At 30.8% G+C, this 21239-nt stretch overlaps 2 protein-coding genes and 2 long non-coding RNA genes across 6 annotated transcripts; 3 read left to right on the forward strand and 1 right to left on the reverse strand.

Annotated features, from left to right (window-relative positions):
• Window positions 1–4295: 4295 nt before the first annotated feature.
• On the reverse strand, window positions 4296–6795 carry LOC145947644 (uncharacterized). Its single transcript, XM_083057431.1, has 2 exons — window positions 6331–6795; window positions 4296–4401 (listed from the first exon to the last, which is right to left on the reverse strand). Exons 1-2 carry the CDS (start codon window positions 6737–6739, stop codon window positions 4385–4387), a joined length of 426 nt encoding a protein of 141 aa, XP_082913557.1. The 5' UTR covers window positions 6740–6795; the 3' UTR covers window positions 4296–4384.
• On the forward strand, window positions 6772–10010 carry LOC145947645 (uncharacterized). 3 transcript variants are annotated; one of them, XR_014427222.1, is made up of 4 exons: window positions 6772–8961; window positions 9029–9326; window positions 9412–9552; window positions 9878–10010. It is a non-coding gene; the product is annotated as an uncharacterized LOC145947645 (long non-coding RNA). The 3 variants fall into 3 exon arrangements; XR_014427221.1 differs by having other exon boundaries at window positions 6772–8949; XR_014427220.1 differs by having other exon boundaries at window positions 6772–9326.
• Window positions 10011–13369: 3359 nt separating this feature from the next.
• On the forward strand, window positions 13370–15273 carry LOC145947637 (uncharacterized). Its single transcript, XR_014427217.1, has 3 exons — window positions 13370–14212; window positions 14310–14532; window positions 14897–15273. It is a non-coding gene; the product is annotated as an uncharacterized LOC145947637 (long non-coding RNA).
• Window positions 15274–15557: 284 nt separating this feature from the next.
• LOC145947636 (uncharacterized) lies at window positions 15558–19509 on the forward strand. Its single transcript, XM_083057427.1, has 6 exons — window positions 15558–15634; window positions 16240–16398; window positions 16478–16593; window positions 16679–18640; window positions 19027–19100; window positions 19213–19509. The coding sequence occupies exons 3-6, from the start codon at window positions 16494–16496 to the stop codon at window positions 19333–19335; spliced, it is 2259 nt and encodes a 752-aa protein (XP_082913553.1). The 5' UTR covers window positions 15558–15634; window positions 16240–16398; window positions 16478–16493; the 3' UTR covers window positions 19336–19509.
• Window positions 19510–21239: the final 1730 nt, after the last annotated feature.

Here is a 21239-nt window from a genome sequence, read left to right on the forward strand (position 1 = left end):
ATTGGTCTTATTATTCTGTGCATAAAAGTATTACAGTAAGATTACCGAAAACTGAATGTTTCACAAGATATTTTACATTTTATGTCAAAATACTGTAAAGTTTAAGTCTCATAACTCGGAAAGTACTTAATACAAAATAACTCAATTATAGTGTTTTGGAAAGCTCTCGAGGTAAGCTACAAGAATATGTAATGAAAAATAGGGGGTTCCATTTAAAAAATTCAAAGTGATTTTTATGTAACCTTGACGGTGCTATTCAAAGTCATACTAATATTATTATATAATGCGCCACTTAGAGCCCTACAACTTTTGTATGAAACATTTTTCACGAAAATGCGTTGTTTCCTAAAAAAACTGCTGATACGGTCGCTTTGAAACACCCTGTATAATCATCTATCTTCTGTATATAATAAAAAATAATAATTATACTTATTAAAAAGGTTATTTATTAAATATCTTTAATAATTAAACCTATTAAGAGAATTATTATTATTAGTTATTATTACTTATTAAGAAAGTTTAATTAAAATCTTATTTTTCATTAAAGCCTGAAGGTGATCGACTTGCACGGATATAGCCAAACGAATTTAGTAAAGGGATCTACAATTACTAGAATGTATTTATTTTTATCGGGAATTTCCTGTAAAGGCCCGAAATGATCTACATGCAGGGTGTGCATAGGCATCGGGATAATATCAACTATTTCCATTTCTCCCTCTTGTTTTCCAGCCGCAATAGAATTACTGAGACATTTAACACAGTTATCCAAATATTGTCTGACTCTGACCTTCATACACGCGAACCAATAATGCTTAAGAATGCCTTGAATTGTCTTGTCAATTCCGACATGACCTACTTCGTCATGATGAATTCTAATAATATTATTAATCATGTTTTCCGGAACTACAAATAATTGTCTGTCTTGAAAATTACGAAAAACTAAACCGTTAACTAAAGAAAAGTATTTATTATTATCTTTAAGTTCTAAGTCCGCCGCAATTTCTTTTATTTTTGGATCGGCTAGTTGTTTATATAAAATTTCGTCCTCTATGGAGATGTTATTAATTAACATTATGTTACGACTCAAACAGTCTACATGTATCATTTTATTAGATGTGCGATGTATCAATTCGAATTGATAGTTTTGTAAAAATAAACTCCATTTCGCTATACGGGGATTAATATTAATTTTCTTCATTGCTAAGACTAATAAATTGCAATCGGTGACAATTTTAAATTTTATACCCTGTAAATATACATGGAATCGCTCGATGGCTTTTACTATCGCTAATGTTTCCAATTCAAAACTATGATAAATTTTTCGCAATTTCGGTAGTCGCTTTGCTGAAATACGCTATCGGTCCATAATAGCCATCGCTTTGTTTTTGTATTATGATAGCCCCGAAACCAAGACTGCTCGCGTCTGTGTGTAACTCGGTTTCAGCCGACGGATTATAAATACTTAATACCGGTGGTGATGCTAATTCCTCTTTCAATTGCTCGAACGCAATCTTACATTCCGCATCAAAATTAAATGGTACATCTTTTTTAAGTAGTGTTTGTAACACTTTACATTTTAACGCATAGTCTTTTAAAAATCTACGGAAGTAATTACACAATCCTAAAAATCCTTGGAGTTCTTTACTATTATTGGGCTGTGGATAATCTAATATAGCTTGTACGTGTCTTTTGCATAAAGTTATTCCATTTTCCGAAACTAAATATCCAAGATATTCGATCTCTCGTTTTAAAAATAAGCACTTCGATATATTCAGCTCTAAGCTATATTTTTTAAGAATAATTAATATCTGCTGCAGTATAATTAAATTTTCATCTGCATTATCCGTTGCGATTAATAGATCATCAATGTATACTAATACTTTACCATCGCGAATTAATTCATGAAATATATTTAGAGTTCGCTTCTGGAATTCCGCGAGGGCTTCCGAGAATCCAAAAGGTAGTTTCAGATATTCATATTGTCCGTTGTGGGTCGCGAATGAAAAATATTTCGTATAATCCGAATGTATCGTGATTTGATGGAAACCATCTTTTAAATCAAGTTTCGTAAAATACTTTTTACCGTATAAACTATCTAATTGATCCTCAATAATTGGAAATGGATATTTTTGCGGGTAAATACGCTGGTTCAACGGCCTAAGGTCCACGCACATCCTTTTTTTTCCATCCCGTTTTGGCACTAATATTACTCGAGCACAGTACGGCGATATACTCGGCTTTATTATTTTTCGGCTCAGTAAATCATCAATAATAATATCCAATTCTTTTTTCTCATATACCGACATCCATCTCGGCGCGTATCGAAAGAGAGAGTCGTCTTTTAAATAAACTTTAGCACAGTAATCATCCTTTACCGGTTCTATCTTTAAATTATCCACAGTCTCAAACACTTTTAACAATTTATTTTTTAATACAAAAGGTATATCCTGATCTAAATCTTCACTGATCTTATCGCCTATATTTTGTGTTTCAATTATGTCAATGCTGAATATTGAATGGACAAATTCCTCTACTTCTTTATTTTTTTCGAATTTATAATTACTGTTACCATAAATCAAAGTTATGTTAGATTTTTGAAAAAATTGTCTTCCTAAAAGTAAATCAAATTTCATAGTGCCGTCTTTGACTACTAAAAAATCAATATCAAACCAATTTGGCACTCCTTCTAATTTTATTTGATCGTGCCCTTTGCCCAAAATATTTATTACATAATCGTTAACTCCTTTTAATTTAATATTATTAGTAATTTTAATTAATTTTTTATCGCTATAATATTTCTTATAAATTGATTCCCGCATTAAATTTACATAGCTGCCTGTATCGACTAATGACTCTAGCATTGTATTTGCAATTGAGCTTTGTACCTTCACGCAGGGGCGGTCCTCCGCCTGGGTAGTTAGCTCACTCACGTGAATTGTGTCCGTCGAAGTCGATGTCTGGTCGGTCGCTGTCTCCGACTCCTGGCTCTCGATCAGATGACTCGTTTTCGCGATCGCTCCTTTTTTCGGGCAGGCTGGACTGATGTGACCTTCCTCTCCACATTTAAAACAAGTCGGTTTCTTAAATTTGCAATCTTTGGATAGATGCTACCTGTTTACAGTTGAAACATGTCTTGTCTGTGGTGCCAAGGGATGAGGTAGCGTTTTTGTTTTGAAAACGACTATGCTCTCCGAATCGTGTGTTTGGCCCGTTCTTCCTCGATAAGGTCGAATCCTCTGTTATTCTGCGTACGTGATCGATAAAATCCGGAACATTTGATATCCACGTACTTAGGACCATTTTCCTTGTAGTTGGATCTTTTACGCCGTCTGCTAGTAGTTCGATCTTTTCTTTTTCTGTTAGCGAAAGATTTTGCATTAGGCTTAACTTCTCTTCGGCGTAGTCGATAAATTTCTCCTTGAACATGTTCCACGTTCTTTGCCCGATCTTGGCGAGAGTTGCTGTGTAGGACTCCTTGACTTCGAAGTGTCTCCGGATGTGGAATTTGAAATCTTCCCAGGTCGCCACCGAATCCATAGGCTGACGATTATACCATTCCTGAGCACGATTTTTCAATTGCGAGATTGCTGCCAGCACGATCACTTCATCGTTAAGACGATACATACGTGCCGCACACATAATTCGCTCCAACCATTTCACTATATTTTCCTCATCCTTTCCTGAGAAAGTTGGAATTAGCTTTGTTGCAAATTTCAGTTGCTGCCAATTTATTGCGGAGGGGTTGATCTCCACTATCGAGCCCGTGTCTCCAGAAGCGGCGGGCGAGCCCCTTGTTCCGTCGGATGATCGCTGACGCTCCTCCATTACCTGCACCACGGCTTGCACGATTTCTTGAATATTAATTTGAGAGCTTACTTTTTGTGCGCTCATGCTGTCTTTTGGTCTGGTGCTAGCTGCATTTCCGAGGGAAACTCCTGACGGTCCTGCTACTTGCGTATCTTCATCCCGAATTTCTAATAAATTCGCAGCATTTTCTCCTCTTTCGCTCCCGTTATCCGATCGGTGATCCATTTGTATATTTTTCGGCCACCCGTATTTGTCGTAATATTTGGAGATTGTTATTAAAATCGCTGCACGTGTTCCCTTCGTTGGCAATTTCAAGCGCGAAGCCAATGATCGTAATTGATTAATAGATAATTTGTCGAGTCCAGTTTGATCCATTAAAATATCTTCCACGTCATTCTCTTCTTTTCCGTAGTCGTGGCTGCTCCGGATTGGTTCCGACCTTCCACGTCGACTTCCGGTTGTGAGCCCGCTCTAGCTGTTACCACGTGCCCGAATTTTCTCGAAACTTCTTTTATTCCCGGACAACTCAATTGTCTTTTACTCGCGAATTCAATCCCACTTCTGATTTTATTTTATATTAAGCCCAGCTGTAAGCTAGATATAATAAGAAAGTTTGCAGGTTTTTTATTTAACAATACAAAATTTATTTATTTATTTAATAGCCACGAAAATGGGATGTTTGCATCCCTTATAACAAAAACAAAATAATTAATTAATTAAGAATACCAAATTGTTGCAAAGATCCACCTTTCAATACAACTACTCGTTTAACGATTATCACGCTTCAGATCAGTCCTTCGATCTTCTCTCGCTCTTATTCTCAACCTTGTTCAAGCTCGACTGACTCTGTTTTTCAGTCTTTTCTCTTTTCGCAAGCATACAACGATTTTCGCCAGTCATCCTCGATTACGGCGCCCTTATTCCTTACTCCGAATTTAATGCTAATTTCTCAGAAAGTCCGCCGAATCGAAGGATTTCTGCTTTATCGATATTGAGATCTTTCTCTTACGCTTACAACTTTGTCTTTCGTCGGTTCGCAGTCTGTAATTCTTCGAATCGGCTTGATAACCAACAAAAATCCATTTTTTTTATTTTGCATCAAATTTCTTACGGAATTCTTTAGTGATGTGCGCGTATGCTACGCTTCCGAAAATTCTAATCTGTGTCAAGTCCGGTTTTTGTCACGTCCATAATTCGAATGGAGTCTTTTCGTTTAATAGTGATGAGGCGCATCTATTTAGAATATAAATCGCGGTGTGTACTGCTTCTGCCCATAATTTATGAGATAAATTCTTCGCAAACAACATGGTACGAGCACACTCTACTATTGTACGCATCTCGCGTTCCGCTCGACCGTTCTGCTGTGGCATATACGGTGCCGATGTTTCTAACTTTATTCCGCGTGAAACTAAATGTTCTCTGAATTGACTATTACAGAATTCGGTACCGTTATCACATCTCAGAGCTTTTATTCGATATTCAAATTTATTATGGAATGCATTTTCAAACTCTTTGAAACGCTCGAATGTGTCGCTCTTATGCCGTAAGAAATATACCGCGCGATAACACGAATAATCGTCTTTGAGGAGCAAAAAATATTTCGAGCCTCCCACCGAATCTGCAGGCATCGGACCGCATAAATCCGCATGGATTAATTCGCCTACTTTGTTTCTTCTAATTTGCGCCCTTCTTCTGAATGGCAATTTATACTGCTTTCCTAGTACGCAATATTCGCAGAAAAACTTATTATCATTCTCTAATTTTATTCCGGTTACTAAATTTTTGTTTATTATTTCGCGCAATGCACTGCAATTAATATGTGCAAGTCGCTGATGCCATAAATTCAAATCGTTTTTAATAGTAACATTTGCTTCGTGTTTTGTGACAACTTTAAATATCATTCTATATAGATTATTCTTTTCGCGCTTCTCCCGTAAGCTGTTAAATCGTTTCCCGAATAAATGAGAGCACTCTCCGAAGTTAGACGCAAGCTAAAACCTTTTTGTGTGATTACGCCAATTGAAAATAAATTTCTCTTTAAGTCGGGTACGTAAAGGACATCGTCGATACGACCGTTAATCCATCTTCCGTTTACATATTTTTGAATATTTATTGTACCGCGTCCTTTCACTTCGCAAATAGAGTTATCGCCTAAACAGACTATTTCGTTCGTCTCGGTCAATTCGCCGAATCAATGCCTTTGAAAAGACATGTGTTTGCTAGCTCCGCTGTCGAGCAGCCAAGTATATTGAGTGTCCGCGTTCAAAACATTTTCTTCGACATTCGAACTCGTAATTACAAACGCGCCATGTTTATCTGAATTACCTTCTTGCTCGTTCGACATTTGATTAACACGACCGTTATTATCACGCTCATATTTTTTTGAATTTTTTCTTCTACGACATTCTCTCGCGTAATGTCCTTTTTTATGACAATAAAAGCATTCGATGTCTTTCTTAATTTTACTATATATACTCGGATTATCAAATTTCTTGTTACTATGTAATTTTACAGTCCATTTACCGGCATTTGTTGCTGCAAGCGCCTCCGTTGCTGCATCCATGACTGTCAGGCGTTGTTCCTCCTTTATTAAGCGTTCTATTAGGTTCGCGCGGGTCTGGTTCTCTACAGCAACGCTGTCCCAGGCGATGATCAGAGGATTTAATTTTCCGGGAAGTGTCATCAAAATCTTCGTGTTTATGGCCACGTCGGACAAGACTTCTCCTACGTCGCTTAGTTGTCTTGCAAGGCTCTCGATTTTTGCAACGTGCTGCATTACTTTGTCGTTTATTCCCATTTTATATTCATAGAATTGTGATAAGAGTATGGATTTGTTTGTTGCGCTTCGTTGCTCGTGAATGCTGCTTAATTTTTGCCACATTTCGCTTGCTGTTTGACAAGTGATCAAATACTCCAGTTGGGAAAACTCCATTGAGGAAGCAAGAATGCATTTTGCTTTCGCATTCTTGTGCGTCCAGGCTGTGTACGTTACACCTTCTTCGGCGGGTCTTGCTAAGGTTCCTTCGACTACTCCCTTGAGATCGCTGGCTTCGAACACTGCCAGCATTTGGAATTTCCACAGCTGGAAAGGAGGAGGGTCAATAAGGGCGTTTTTATGCCCCCTCTGGATTTTCATAAAACAATTTTTTTTGTCTTGTATGATCATTAGGAATGTCAAAAATAATCATTAGGTGAGAAAAAAATTCGATCCATATAGCCAAAATTAATCATTAGTTTAGGTGTACCACTATGGTATCTAAGCCCTTTTTATGACTAATAAGTAAACTAATGAAATATTTTCGGTCATTATACTGCTTTGCCATAATATTTATGTCATTTTAGACTACAATATGCATTGCCTCAAGATGAAGGTGAATACAATTCATAGTGAAAAAATTTTTGATTACTCCTGACATGGGGTGTTCATAACAAATAAATGATCACTATTAGTTGTCTACAGACTGAAGCCTCTACACCGCGTCAAGGTTGTGATCATTGTAGAGGTTTTAATTTTTTTATCTTTTTATTTTATTATTTTTTATCGAGACTTTTAACTTTTTAGAACTCAGATCACTTGAATCACTTATTCTTTTTGACATGATTACAATTGAACTTCAATTATTGAAATATTGATTAAACAAAGTAATAATATAAGATCCTGGTAGAGGTTAACAATAATATGGATAAAAGACAACGAATTATGTCGTGCGTGAAGTTGCTGCATTCGACTCATGCGACAACTTCACGCATGATGTTTACCATGAGCTATATTCACCTTCATCTTAAGGCAATGCATGTTATAGTTTAAAATGACATAAATATTATGGCAAAGCATTATAATGACCGAAAATATTTCATTAGTTTACTTATTAGTCATAAAAAGGGCTTAGATACCATAGTGGTACACCTAAACTAATAATTAATTTTGGCTTTATGGATCGAATTTTTTTCTCACCTAATGATTATTTTTGACATTCCTAATGATCATACAAGACAAAAAAAATTGTTTTATGAAAATCCAGAGGGGGCACAAAAACGCCCTTATTGACCCTCCTCCTTTGTTCCGTTGAATTTAGTAATGTTTTTCAGATCAAATGAGTCACCCATGGTGGAGGAAAGTGCCTCTCTTTGTCACCACTGTTGGAAGATCTGACTATAATGATTACTAACTGCACTCGCCTAATTTATTTAACAAAATCACGACAACCTCTCAATTCACGCGCATACCTGGGCCCATAACCTGTTGGGTTTTTTTTTATGCAGTGAATATGAGAGAGAGAGGTTGAAAGAAATAAAGGCGGTCGAATATATACGGAACAGAGTAATTTATTTATGTGTATCGCCTCTCGTGGCTTTGGCAAGACTAACTGAGAATATATTCGAACGTCGATGACGAGGTGTATTCTGTCGTCAAAAATAATAACATGCGCAGGAGCTGACTTAGCAAGTGACCTCCGGCAATACACGTTCAGAAAGATGCGCGAATTGTATATACATATTATATATAACACGAAAACATATATATTTCGAAATAAATTCGTAACAGAAATAAATAAAATAAGAGCGCATTTCGCGACCACCGGCGAGCGTGAAAGAGAGAGCGCGAGCGAGAGAGCAAGAGTAAGCGAGCGTGCGAGTGAGCGAGAGAGAACGCGCGGAGAATCTCTGGCGCCCGCGATTAACCTGTGTATTTCGCCCGTCGGATCGCGCCAGATCAACCTCAGTGAAGTTAACCCCACGTTTTCCAAATTTGAAAAAAATGAGCTAGTTCTGATTGCCCCCCAAAGAGTTCTAAAGTTCTCTATCGATTATATAAAGAGTTCCGTTGATTAAAGCCTACGGCACACGGTGCGTGTTTTGTTGCTAGTTTTGCTGATAGATTCGCTGCGCACTATTCTGTGGGCTGCGTTGCGTGCTATTAAGATGGCAGTGTTGTTAGTTTTCGCTTCATACGATTATTTGCCGTTCAACAGATCCAAGATGTTTTTTTAGTTGAAGCATAACCTTCAAAGTATATATGATTAAAAAATGTGTCACATAACCTGAAAGGACAGGTTGAAGGCACGTTAATAGTCACCATCCGGTGACACGGGAAATAAAAATATAATTAAAAAAGAAAGAGAAGTGAGTTTTAAAGAAAATGTAAGAAAATTAGTAAGTATGTATAGTAAATATAGAAAAACACTAAGTGTATATATAAATCAAAGTATTTTAATTACAGCAATTCTGTTATAAGAAATAGACATCATGTCGGTAATAGGATGGACTAAAGAAGCAGTAGAGGTTTTAATTAATGCATACAAAGATGAATCTTGTTTATATGAAACTAGTAATCAAAATTATCACAACAAACATTTAAGAAATGAAGTATTAAGACGAATCAGTGTCATAGTGTCCACAATTAGACCAAATTCGAGTGAAAAAAATGCAGTGTAAAAATACATAACCTTAGAAACCAATTTAACACTGAAAATGCAAAAGTGAGAAGATCACTTAAGAGTGGAATAGGCATTAGAAATGTGAGTATTAAAATAATATGTAAATCATGAAGTTAAACATTATATTGTATATTTTAAATAAATATTTTAATAAATATTTTGATAGGTATATAGACCTAATCTGTGGTATTACGAGTCTCTAAAATTTTTAGAAAAACATGTTATCCCAAGAAAAAGCAAGTCATCGCAGTTGTCAAATGTAAAAATAATTGCAAACACATCTACTTATTCAACACAATCAACACAGGTATGTATTTAAAATATACTGCAACTGAAACAAATCTTATTTATATATATTTTGCATATGAATGATGTACATTTATAAAATATTAATTTGCAAAATAACAAAAAATAAATATATTTCCAGAAACAATTGTGTGCGTGTGTGTGTGTGTGTATCTTTACACAGTATAGCGAGTTTAAATATATTTTTTACTTTTATTTTTTGCAATATGGTTTTTAATTAAATTATAATGATTTATTGTTAGTATTATATTTATATATGCACATGATTTAAGCAAAACTTTATAATATTGATTAATACAGTAATTTTTATTTTTTATTCTGTGTAGATTATTCAAGTTTAAGCAGTTTAAATTTTAAAAGAGATGCTGAAGAAGTCGCTACAGTAATCGGTTGCAGCTTAAAATTTTGATTTTTATACAATTTCAAAGAAGAGTGAGAAGTCACCGCGCGCGTGTCCTCGAGCGTGTCCTCGATAAACAATCATTTACTTTTGCCTTTTTGATGAGTATAACAGCAGTGTTATATGAATTTCTTTATTATTATTATTATTATTATTAATTCTTTATTATTATAATTATTATTAAATTATTATAACTCTAATTATTAATTGTCCTTAATGATTATTGTTCATTGATTGTAATAATTGTAATAAAAAATGATAAAATCTTATAAATAAAAATTCAAATTTATACTTATAAAATAAATAATATAATTAAATAAGTATAATAATATGTTTCTCTTTTATTTATATTGCAACACACATACATATTTTTATTATAATATACAATTATTTTATTTCGCATCTTTTTTCTTTTTTACCAACTTGATGATTTAATAAATTAATTAGTTAAACAGAAATTATATTTTTGCTAATTCAAAGAGCATTTTAGGCCGGATTGATAGAGCGATATATAGTTCTGGTTTTATCAATGCTTCGTATAGGATCGACATGAGTCATAAATATTGAAAATCTCAGTTCTAATTTTATATTACCATTCAAAAACAGAGATATGCGAAGTAAAATGCTTTCTCCGAAAAGACTACAAGGACATTGTTTTACAATTTTTTTTTCTTCTACCAAACTGCACAATTAAAACAAAAGTGTTCTCTATTGTTCTTCTTTGTTCTTACATAATGCTAGCTCTATCTTTTTTTCGATGACTTATTGGTTTGCTTTCTTTATTTTTAATTTAAAAAAAACATAAAAGCATTAAAATTTCTAAAAAAATATGTCTGTTAAGAGTCTTGTATTATAAACATATAAATATATATATATATATATATATATATATATATATATATATGTGAATGGTATATTGTGAGGACCGACACTAATACATATATTTTTTCGCATACATAGATATACATCCACATGTAGATGAGTATATCAATGAAATTTTATATATGTATATTGTTTTTCAAAGTTATTAAGCATTTTTGTCTTTATACAGTGATCGTATATATCGAGGACCGATACTTTATTTTATGATAAAATACAATTATATTTTTTAATTTGAAATATCTTTGTGTATTTAGTATCTTTAATACAAATTAGAGCTTCTGACAGAATTAACTATATAAATATACATTATTAAAAATAAAATATCGTCAAAAATAAAAAAAATACATAATGTTTATTGTGAGGCCCAAGAATAATTTCTTATTATAGATACTTATTTTTGCTATTTTTCAATCATACTTATGATATACATAAATGATATTATCTCATTCTGTCTATTATCTTTTATGCTTTCTTTACTTTTCTTTATTTTTTCCCGTAATCTCTTTTTTGCCTGTTCGTTTACTCTGCTTTATTTTACTCCGTCTTCTCACTATGCTATTTTTTTGACATGTATACATATAGTATATATAATATGCATATTATACAATATGTATACAATATAGTATTTATAGATGTTCGAATATACAATTTTCATACATAAGCATTCCTTATTGCTTCTTCTAGATTGTCTTCATTCTAAATTTTGTGGTTCGGTAAAAATTTGTGAATCGCTATCTCAAGCTATTTAAATGTAAATTAGACAGAATTTTATTTTTATATAGACTTACCGCCGTTATTTATTGTAAAAAAGCCGGTGTATTTTTTAGAATTTTGTGTTAAAGCGGTGATAACGATTCAGAGGATAAAAGAGCTTTTTATCGGTTCAAAGTATCCAGAAATTCCTATTTCACGAACCACTTATCTTATGGGTGTAAATTCCCAATATCTATTTAGGCATAGCAAAATTCATTGAAACGACATATCTTTTTATTGTATTTATAAATTCTTTCTAACTCTATAAAATAATAGATGTATTTTTTTCAAACTAATTTCATTAATTTAAATAGTCGCTTTTAAATATTAGATTTTCGGAGTCTTCACAAAATAGTAGTATTATTAGAGGATCATATTCTTTATTGTCTCTCTCTCTCTCTCTCTCTCTCTCTCTCTCTCTCTCTCTCTCTCTCTCTCTCTCTCTCTCTCTCTCTCTCTCTCTCTCTCTCTCTCTCTCTCTCTCCCTCCCTCTCTCTCTCCCTCTCCCTCTCCCTCTCCCTCTCCCTCTCCCTCTCCCTCTCCCTCTCCCTCTCCCTCTCCCTCTCCCTCTCCCTCTCCCTCTCCCTCTCCCTCTCCCTCTCCCTCTCCCTCTCCCTCTCCCTCTCCCTCTCCCTCTCCCTCTCCCTCTCCCTCTCCCTCTCCCTCTCCCTCTCCCTCTCCCTCTCCCTCTCCCTCTCCCTCTCCCTCTCCCTCTCCCTCTCCCTCTCCCTCTCCCTCTCCCTCTCCCTCTCCCTCTCCCTCTCCCTCTCCCTCTCCCTCTCCCTCTCCCTCTCCCTCTCCCTCTCCCTCTCCCTCTCCCTCTCCCTCTCCCTCTCCCTCTCCCTCTCCCTCTCCCTCTCCCTCTCTCTCTCTCTCTCTCTCTCTCTCTCCCTCTCTCTCTCTCTCTCTCTCTCTCTCTCTCTCTCTCTCTCTCTCTCTCTGTCCTGCTTTTTCTAGCGTTCCTTCGTCCTCCTTTGTTCTTGCTTTGCAAGCATGCTTAGTAGAATAGATAGATTACTACTATAATTTCTTCAAATTGAATTTTTTTTAGATTAATTAAAAATTTTATATTGCATTTTTCTACATTTTATTGTTATTTTTTAAGATTTTATTACTGTGGTTATTTGTGAGAAAACACAATTATTTTAGTGCATTTTTTATCAAGCAATATAGAGAGCATCTTATTTTCTTTTATATCAAAAATTGTATCATGTATCCAATGAAATACATAGAAATACATTAAAAGAATTACATTTAAAATTTTTTAACATTAAGGAATAATTCATTTGTTTATTCTCTCTTTCTCATCTTTTTATACTACATTTTTTTCTACTACTAGCTACTTATTTTTAGTGTTATATTTGTTATAGTGTTATATAGTGTTTTATTTTTTGCACATTTTTATAAATACAATTGAATATGTATATGTCTTTATGTTATATCTACTATATATAATTATAAATTTATACAATTATATATTAATTATTATTATATTCCTATTTAGTATTATATTTATATAATTTATTATTATATTCTTATATATTATACCTATATTATTATATTTTATTATATTCTATTATTGCTATATATTCAATTATTATCATTATATTATTCATAGGACTGTATATATACAGACATAACATAATACAATACATAAACAATTATTTGATAAACAATTAAAATATATTTATATTTCATCTTAAATTTATAATTATGCAATGCGATAAGAGGAAATAGTAAATAAAATTTAACATAATATTTAAAGTAAATAATATATTTTTTGTAATTCAATATTATTTTAATATTATTTTGAATGAGCTTTCTAATAAATCACGCGCGTATTCTTTATCGCCCTAGCGTCTTAGAACATATATAAATGGAAGGGGAATGCCTATTGTTCTCGACAGAAAAACGTCCCAAGGAAGTGAAACAGAAAATATGGTTCCCTCTCTCTCGTGATTAAGTAGCCGCTTATTGTAGTAAGTAGTGGCTTATTGCTCGAAAGTGCACATGCGCGGCTACTTAATCACGAGAGAGAGGCAACCATATTTTCTGTCTCACTTCCTTGGGACACATTTCAGACTGCTATTCCCCTTTCATTTATATATGTTCTAAGCCTAGCGTACTATATTTAAACGTTTGGTAATTAGCTCAGTAAAGGCCCGAGCACAAACTTTTGCATAACGCATAACGCATATGCATAAGAAATTCGATTGGTTGAATTTCTTATGCATACGTTTATGGACCAATCAAATTTCTTATGCATATGCGTAATGCGTTATGCAAAAGTCTGTGCTCTGGCCTTAACTCTGCAATCAGCCCCTGCTGGTTTATGGCGCCATGAGTATTCGCCTATATTCCCTCCGCATCGCAGTATATCTCAGGCAGTGTACCTAACCTAACCTAACCTTTATATAGACAATAAGGTTGTACAATATTATATGATATAAAAAGTAAGATCTCTTGTATAAAATGAATAAAAAAAAGTTTGCTATTTTATCAGATAATGGTCAATATAAAGTTTGCAAATATACTGATCTTACGAAGAAAAAGCAGAAAAAGCATGATAAATGTTTATTTATCAAAAAATCTAATAAGGAGACTGTGCAACTTATTGCTATTCATTGTGAGTTAAATTACATTAGATTATCTTAAATAAAATAAATCGATTTTTATTTAAAGAATTTTATGCTGTAATACAGTCTGTTTATTTATATTTGCAGGTAATTATTAAATTTTAAATGAATTAACACAAAACCTGAAGACTAACGTTCCGCAAGTAAAAATCAAAGATCTTAAAAAAGACAAGTTTACTTTTATGAAAGAAATTGAAAATTCTAATCTTACAATTAGTATGCAATCTTCTGTTTTAACTGATGTATCAGAAACGCAACTTGATTCATCAGCTTGTGCTATAAGTTCTATTAACGTCAGTTACATCAGAAAGTAAGTGTACAATTAAAATTTTGAATTAATTATATAAACTAAAAGTTTAATTTACAATATTGATAATTATCAACAAGAAATATTTTTAAATGTTAAGCAAATTGTGATAACATTTCTATTCTGAATATATTTATATATATTATATATATTAATTAGATCAAATTGTGGTAAAAATATTTATAAACAATAAATAATATGAAAAACTTATATTTTAAATAATGGCTATAACAGTACATTACTACGATTTAAATATGAACTATTATTTTCTAAAAAAGTATTCTTAAAAAATTAATTGAAATAGTTATATTATCGTAATAATATTATTATATATTTTAATTACTTTTTTATGTACAAATTTTACTAGAAAAAGAAGACAAGAGGATAAAAGATATATTAAAAGATAAGGAAAAGTTAGATAAATCTCAGACATCTTTGGAAAGCTATAATATTGTTAAGAGCGCGTCTACAAAATGCATATTAAGACCACATAATAATGCTCCAACAGCATCGTACACGAATAGCAACGAATCTTTGATAATAAATTTAAACACAAATTTACTGGATAAAGGTAAACTATTAATCAAACAATAATAATTTTCTTTATATTTTGTACAACTTAAAAACATTGAATTAGTAATACAGTTTCAAGATCACTTTAGAAAGTTCATAATTCGTGACAAAATTCCAGATAGAATTTTATTGATAATTTTATGTGGCATGTAACACAGAAAACATTAGAAATATCAGAATATATACATATACAAAATAATATCAGATATATATTTAATACGTGCGCTTTTCGAATTTTTAAATTTTTCTGTTACATGAAATTATAAATAAATTTCTATTTTGAATTTCTATCTGAAATTACAGATGTCAATTATTCTAACTTAAATGCCAAATGTATTTTTATTGTAGAAAATATATATGATAATACTATAAATAACACTATAGATAATATTATAGATAAAAATACTATTGTAAAAACTGTATTTGATAAAGTTCCAAATAATGGACCCAAAATTATTAGTAATGTTCCTTTTTCTACATCTATACTAATATTACCAGCTAAGAAAAAAGTAGCAACTTCTTTGAATGAAAGGTAAATAAAAAGTTTTGTATTACACACACACACACACACTTATTACTAATAATAATCAAAACAAATTACACAATTTAATAAAAAAAAACGCAAAAATGCTAGATATCATTTCTTATAATTTTTTAATACTGAATACGATGTCGGCTTCAAAAATGTTCTATCATGTTACAATTTTAAGAAATTAAAATTGTAAAAAAAGAACTATTTGGACGCACTTTATGTTATAACTATAATATAACTATAATATATGTATAACGTGTTAGAAATTTTTTAAGTAATTAAAATAATCTTGAAAATCTTATTAACAGTAATGTACACAAAAATTTCTTTTAAAGGTTAATAGTCTTAATAGTAAACTATATTTAAAAAAGAGAAAACTTTTATGTCACATAGTTTTAACATCTTAAAGTACATCAAAAACTCTTTTTATACAATCTTGACCTTGAGTTTTTTTCAAAATTGTGATGGAATATTTTTGAAACCGGTATCGCATTCAGCATAAAAACTAGAGAAATAATATTTTGCATTCCTGTGTTTAAAAAGAACTATTCCTTATAAAACTATTATTAACAATATTATATATATATATTCTGTTTAAATAATAGTGAGCTATTAACGAAAAGTGAAATATCAGCTATAAATGAGTCATTGGAGTCATTAAATAATGAATTGACTTGGAGTTGGAATAAAAATGAATTAGTAGTACCTCAATGCGAAGATATTGAGGATAAACAATTAGAAGATTCAACTTTTGGATTAGATTGGTAAGGCAGTCATTTTTTAAGAATGCGCTAATGTCTTATATGTGATTAATAATTTTCTTTAATATATATAAAACTTTAGGAACAACAATGAAGGGATGATAAATGATACATTACACAATTTAACAGAGAAAACTAATTTCAATGATTCTAAACAACTACATGATGAAAATTTTATGGTTCATTCTCCAATAAAACGTAATTAATTTTTTTATTTAAATTTAGTATTATTTAAACAAGTAAATTTCAATTAACATTAACGTTAGTACTTTAATTGTTTTAGATTCTCAAGATAACAGTGACTTTTCTGATTCACACAGTGAATATGTTCCATCCAAACATTCATCTGAGGAAGATGATGAACATGTCTTAAATACATCTGCAAATAAAATTTTAAGAAAAAGTAATTCTTTCAATAATTCCGTTAATTCAGGATTTAATGTTTCATTAACAACCAATATTTACGGCAAATCATCGCGCAATGATGAAGAAATGTATATCGAATCAGCTCCATCAAAAGGATCTAAACGTATTTTTAGAAAACATTTCTGCTTATTTTGCAAAACATGGCAATTAAAAATTAGTCGGCACTTAGAAAGAAAACATAAACACGAAAAACGAGTGAAAGATTTCAGTGACTTACCAAAACAATGTAACGAAAGAAAAAATTTGATTAACATGTTGCGAAAGGAAGGAGATTTTTATTATAACGTTAGCAATGACGTAAATACTGGTGAATTGATAATTTGCAGAAGACCTGCTGAAAAATCTAAAAACACTGCACGAGATTACACCGCTTGCCCAAAATGTAAAGGATTCTTCAATAAACTGAATTTAAGGCACCATACAGCACATTGTATTGATCAAAAACGTAAAGGTACTAAAGTTTGTCATGTGCTTAGTCGGCAAATCATGGGTAGATACGCAAGCCAGGCCAACAATGTTTCACGCCAAATAGTAATGCCACGATGTCGTGACGATAGAATAACACGTCTTATTCGTTATGATCAATTAATTATGGAACATGGAAATAAACTTTGTCTAAAATATCCATCTCCACATCATCATGATATGATACGACAGCGATTGAGGCAACTTGGTCGCTTCCTTTTAGAAATTAAACAGCATTGTCAAGATATAGATGATTTATCATCAGTCTATCATCCAAAATATTATAGAATATGCATCGACGTCATAAATGTTCTTGCTGGTTTTGATTCTTCCACAAAAACTTACAAAATTCCGTCATTAGCAAACTCATTAGGCACATTATTAAAAACTGCAGGAAAAACGTTAATTTCTTTAACAATATTCGAAGACAATGTTGTAAAACAAAAACAAGTAGAAAATTTTTTAACGTTGTTAAATAATGAATATGGCCCAGCAGTCAATAAGATTGCTTTAGAAACACAACAACAATTAAAAAGAAAAAAGAAAGTTATTCTTTCTTCCATTGACGACATTAAGAAATTGGATAACTTTTTGAAAATGCAACGTACTACAGCTTTCAAAAATCTAAAACAAACGTTTTTATTCCAAGATTGGCTTAAGCTTTCTGAGAGTACATTAATATCAATACAGCTATTTAATAGACGAAGAGCAGGAGAAATGGAAAGGACCTTAATTGAAGATTATAAGAATTATCAAAAAATTGATCCAAAAATGAATATAGATGAATTTAATGCACTTTCATTAGAATGCCAAAAAATAGCGATGGAATATGTGCGGTTTACAATACGTGGAAAGCTGAGCCGTACTGTATCTGTTTTATTGGATTCTGAATTACAAAAATGTGTAGAACTAATTCTTCAATATAGAAAAAAAGCCGGTGTTAGTTTGTCAAATCCTTATGTTTTTGGTATTCCTAATATGGATTGTCGTAAACATGCATACTTAAAAGCATGTGATCTAATGCGCAGATTTTCAATTGAATGTCAAGCTAATCAGCCTGAAACTTTACGAGGTACTACTCTGCGTAAGCATGTAGCAACATTAGGAGTCAACTTAAACTTAACGGACATTGAAATTACGGATCTTGCCAATTTCATGGGACATGAAGAAAAAATTCATCGTGAACATTATAGAATGCCAGTAGTTCATCGAGAAATTTTACGAATGTCCAAATTATTAGAATCTGCAAGTGGCAAAAATGAAAATGAAAATAATCTCAATGATGAAGAAAGAAATGATAAAGAAATAAATAATGCTTTCAAAAATGATATGATTCCAAGTACTTCAAATTGTGGTAGGTAGTTTATTTGCAATTCTTAAACAAATTAATTATAAAAAATCTAAAATATTACATAGAGTTTACAAATTAATTTTTACTTCAAAAAGGTTTAACTTGTAATAATGTAAATAATCGAATTATTAATAAATTTTATTTATCAACAAATTATAAGTATAAAATATTAAAATATGACTTATCTTCTTAGATTTCTATCTGTTTAACATTATAACATTTCTATACAACAAAATCAACGAAATAAGAAATCTAGAAAAAAGTATAAAAGTTTGCCTTTTCAAAGTTATAATATGTACAAATATAATTTTAATAATAGAAAAATTTACATAATACAGACTTATGTTATTTTTTTATTGTTATTAATTTTAATTAATATAAAATTTTAGATGTGAATAATTTCTATTCAAGCGACAGTGATACTGATACAGAAAAATCCTTCTCTCAGAAAAAAAGCGTTCTAGTAAGTTTTATAGAAAATACAGTGTAAGAACTGTGATATAATAATATATATACATATGTAATATATACTTTCTGCTTTTTATTTTATTTATCATTTTCTATTTTCTACTTAGCATCACCATATGGGAAATGTAAAAGAGTATATTGGAATGAAACCGAAAAAAAGATTGTATTGGATATGTTCGGAAGTTATATTTCGAAAAAGTTACCCTCGTTGCACGAAATTCAAGAATTAATTAAAAAGAATCCAATCGCTTTAAAACGCAGAACTGCTGTCACAATAAAAGCGTGGCTAATGAATCAGAAGCAGAAGCAAAGGGCTTTAAAATCCTAATTGTTTTTTTATTTTTAGCTTTACTTGATTTATTTTATGTTTGGCATATACTATGCATTAAAAGAATTAAACAAAATATTTAAAATATTCTTACATTATAAAATATATTTTGTAATATACTAATAATGTATGTTATTATAATGTAAGAACATTTCAAATATTTTGTTTTTAATTCTTAAAAATACAAGATATTTTATAATGTTACATTATTTATATACATATATGTAAGAACAATTTTAATTATATATTTCAATTATACTATATTTCTACAATTTTTATTTTAAAGAATTACATATTTGTTCTACAGTTAAAGTTTTTTAATTTTTTATGTAAGTATTTTTTTTAAAATACTTAAAAAGTAAGGTGTATACAAATAGTAATATAGATTTGTATTTTAACTAATTTTTCTTATCTTCTTATTGTCAATTATAATTGATCAACATTATTAAGTAGTAATCACAAATAATTACATATTTTGTTGTATTCTAATAAAAATTTAGTAAGTTTTTTAAATATAAACAAACAACTGCTTTATTAATTTTATATCTATAAATATAAATAAGCAAATACAAAGAAAGAATGTTATATCTTAAGAATGTTATGTTATGTTTCATATAAAGAATATAATTTTGTTATCAACTACTTAGTACATTTTTCAAATTAATTGTCAAAACAAATATAATAAATATGTTAAAAATACTTCGAAATCTATTATATATTATCCCCATTACGTGCTCCTTTTATTTCTTATGTCCTTCTTATCTATTTCAAACGCCATATTGCATCTTGTGATATCAATAATATATTGCTGCGAATTGTAAGTAATGACAAAAACATTTGACTTAAATATTGATTTAAATATATTATACATATATATTTAAATATCATATATATAATATAATATATATATGTGAAACGTATATTGTGAGAACACTTTCAGTGAACAATCGTACATTATGTAGACCAAACGTCATTATGAGGACGGTCCTCATAATATTTTATACGCAACGTATATTATGTGAACCGAATTTCACAATTCCTTTACCGACTTTTGTATATTATGAGTACCATTTTTATAATTATACGAAACGTGCATTACGAGGACTTCTTAATTTTTGTCTTTTGTATATTGCGATGACAATCCAATTTATTTTGCTATAATTTGCATATGATAAAATGATAAAGCCATTTGCTGTTTCGTTCAATTTAATGTACATAAAAGAAATACCTAGAAGAGACATTAAATAAATTTAAAAGATAATTTATAACATTTCTACATTAGACGTAAAGAATTTAGAAATAGCGCTTTATGAAATAGTATTATTTTAACTCGAGAAATTATCGATTGAAGAGGTTTTATTCTTCAAATCATTATCTATCGTTTTAGTACAAAACACATGCTGATCTTACAATGCGGTAGATCAATATACTATATTAAAATAAAATATTTTCTAATTTACTCCCAAAAAACGTAAGATCTTAATTTATGAACGAGTATTTTTTTTAATAACTTGAAACTTTGCTGAAATATAAATAATTTTTATAGAAACAATATTAATTATTAAATAAATTGTATATTTAATTATAATTTTTATAGAAAAGTCGTATTTCATATTTATAAATGATTTTATAACTAAATGTTAAAATGTGTTAACGTAAATACTGCATAATTCTTGTCAAATGTTAGATAAAAACTAAAAATACAAATAAAAGTAAAAAAATGTTTTTTTTTACTTTAAAGTATTCTCCAAAAGATTAAACTTTCGCTTAACATTTTTTTCTATCTCATAGTTTCGACGATATTCG

The sequence above is a fragment of the Prenolepis imparis genome, unplaced genomic scaffold (genome assembly GCF_030444845.1).
Source record: "Prenolepis imparis isolate NDT839.2.m4 unplaced genomic scaffold, iyPreImpa1.0 SCAF_110, whole genome shotgun sequence".
Classification (NCBI taxonomy): Eukaryota; Metazoa; Arthropoda; class Insecta; order Hymenoptera; family Formicidae; genus Prenolepis; species Prenolepis imparis.

Excerpts from the sequence above, each read along its gene's own strand:
- LOC145947636 (XM_083057427.1), top strand. The coding sequence starts at position 16,494 with ATGATAAATGATACATTACACAATTTAACAGAGAAAACTAATTTCAAT. Across the intron at positions 16,594-16,678 it reads GGTTCATTCTCCAATAAAAC|ATTCTCAAGATAACAGTGAC; the intron begins GTAATTAATTTT and ends TAATTGTTTTAG. Across the intron at positions 18,641-19,026 it reads TCCAAGTACTTCAAATTGTG|ATGTGAATAATTTCTATTCA; the intron begins GTAGGTAGTTTA and ends ATAAAATTTTAG.
- LOC145947644 (XM_083057431.1), bottom strand. The coding sequence starts at position 6,739 with ATGGAGTTTTCCCAACTGGAGTATTTGATCACTTGTCAAACAGCAAGC.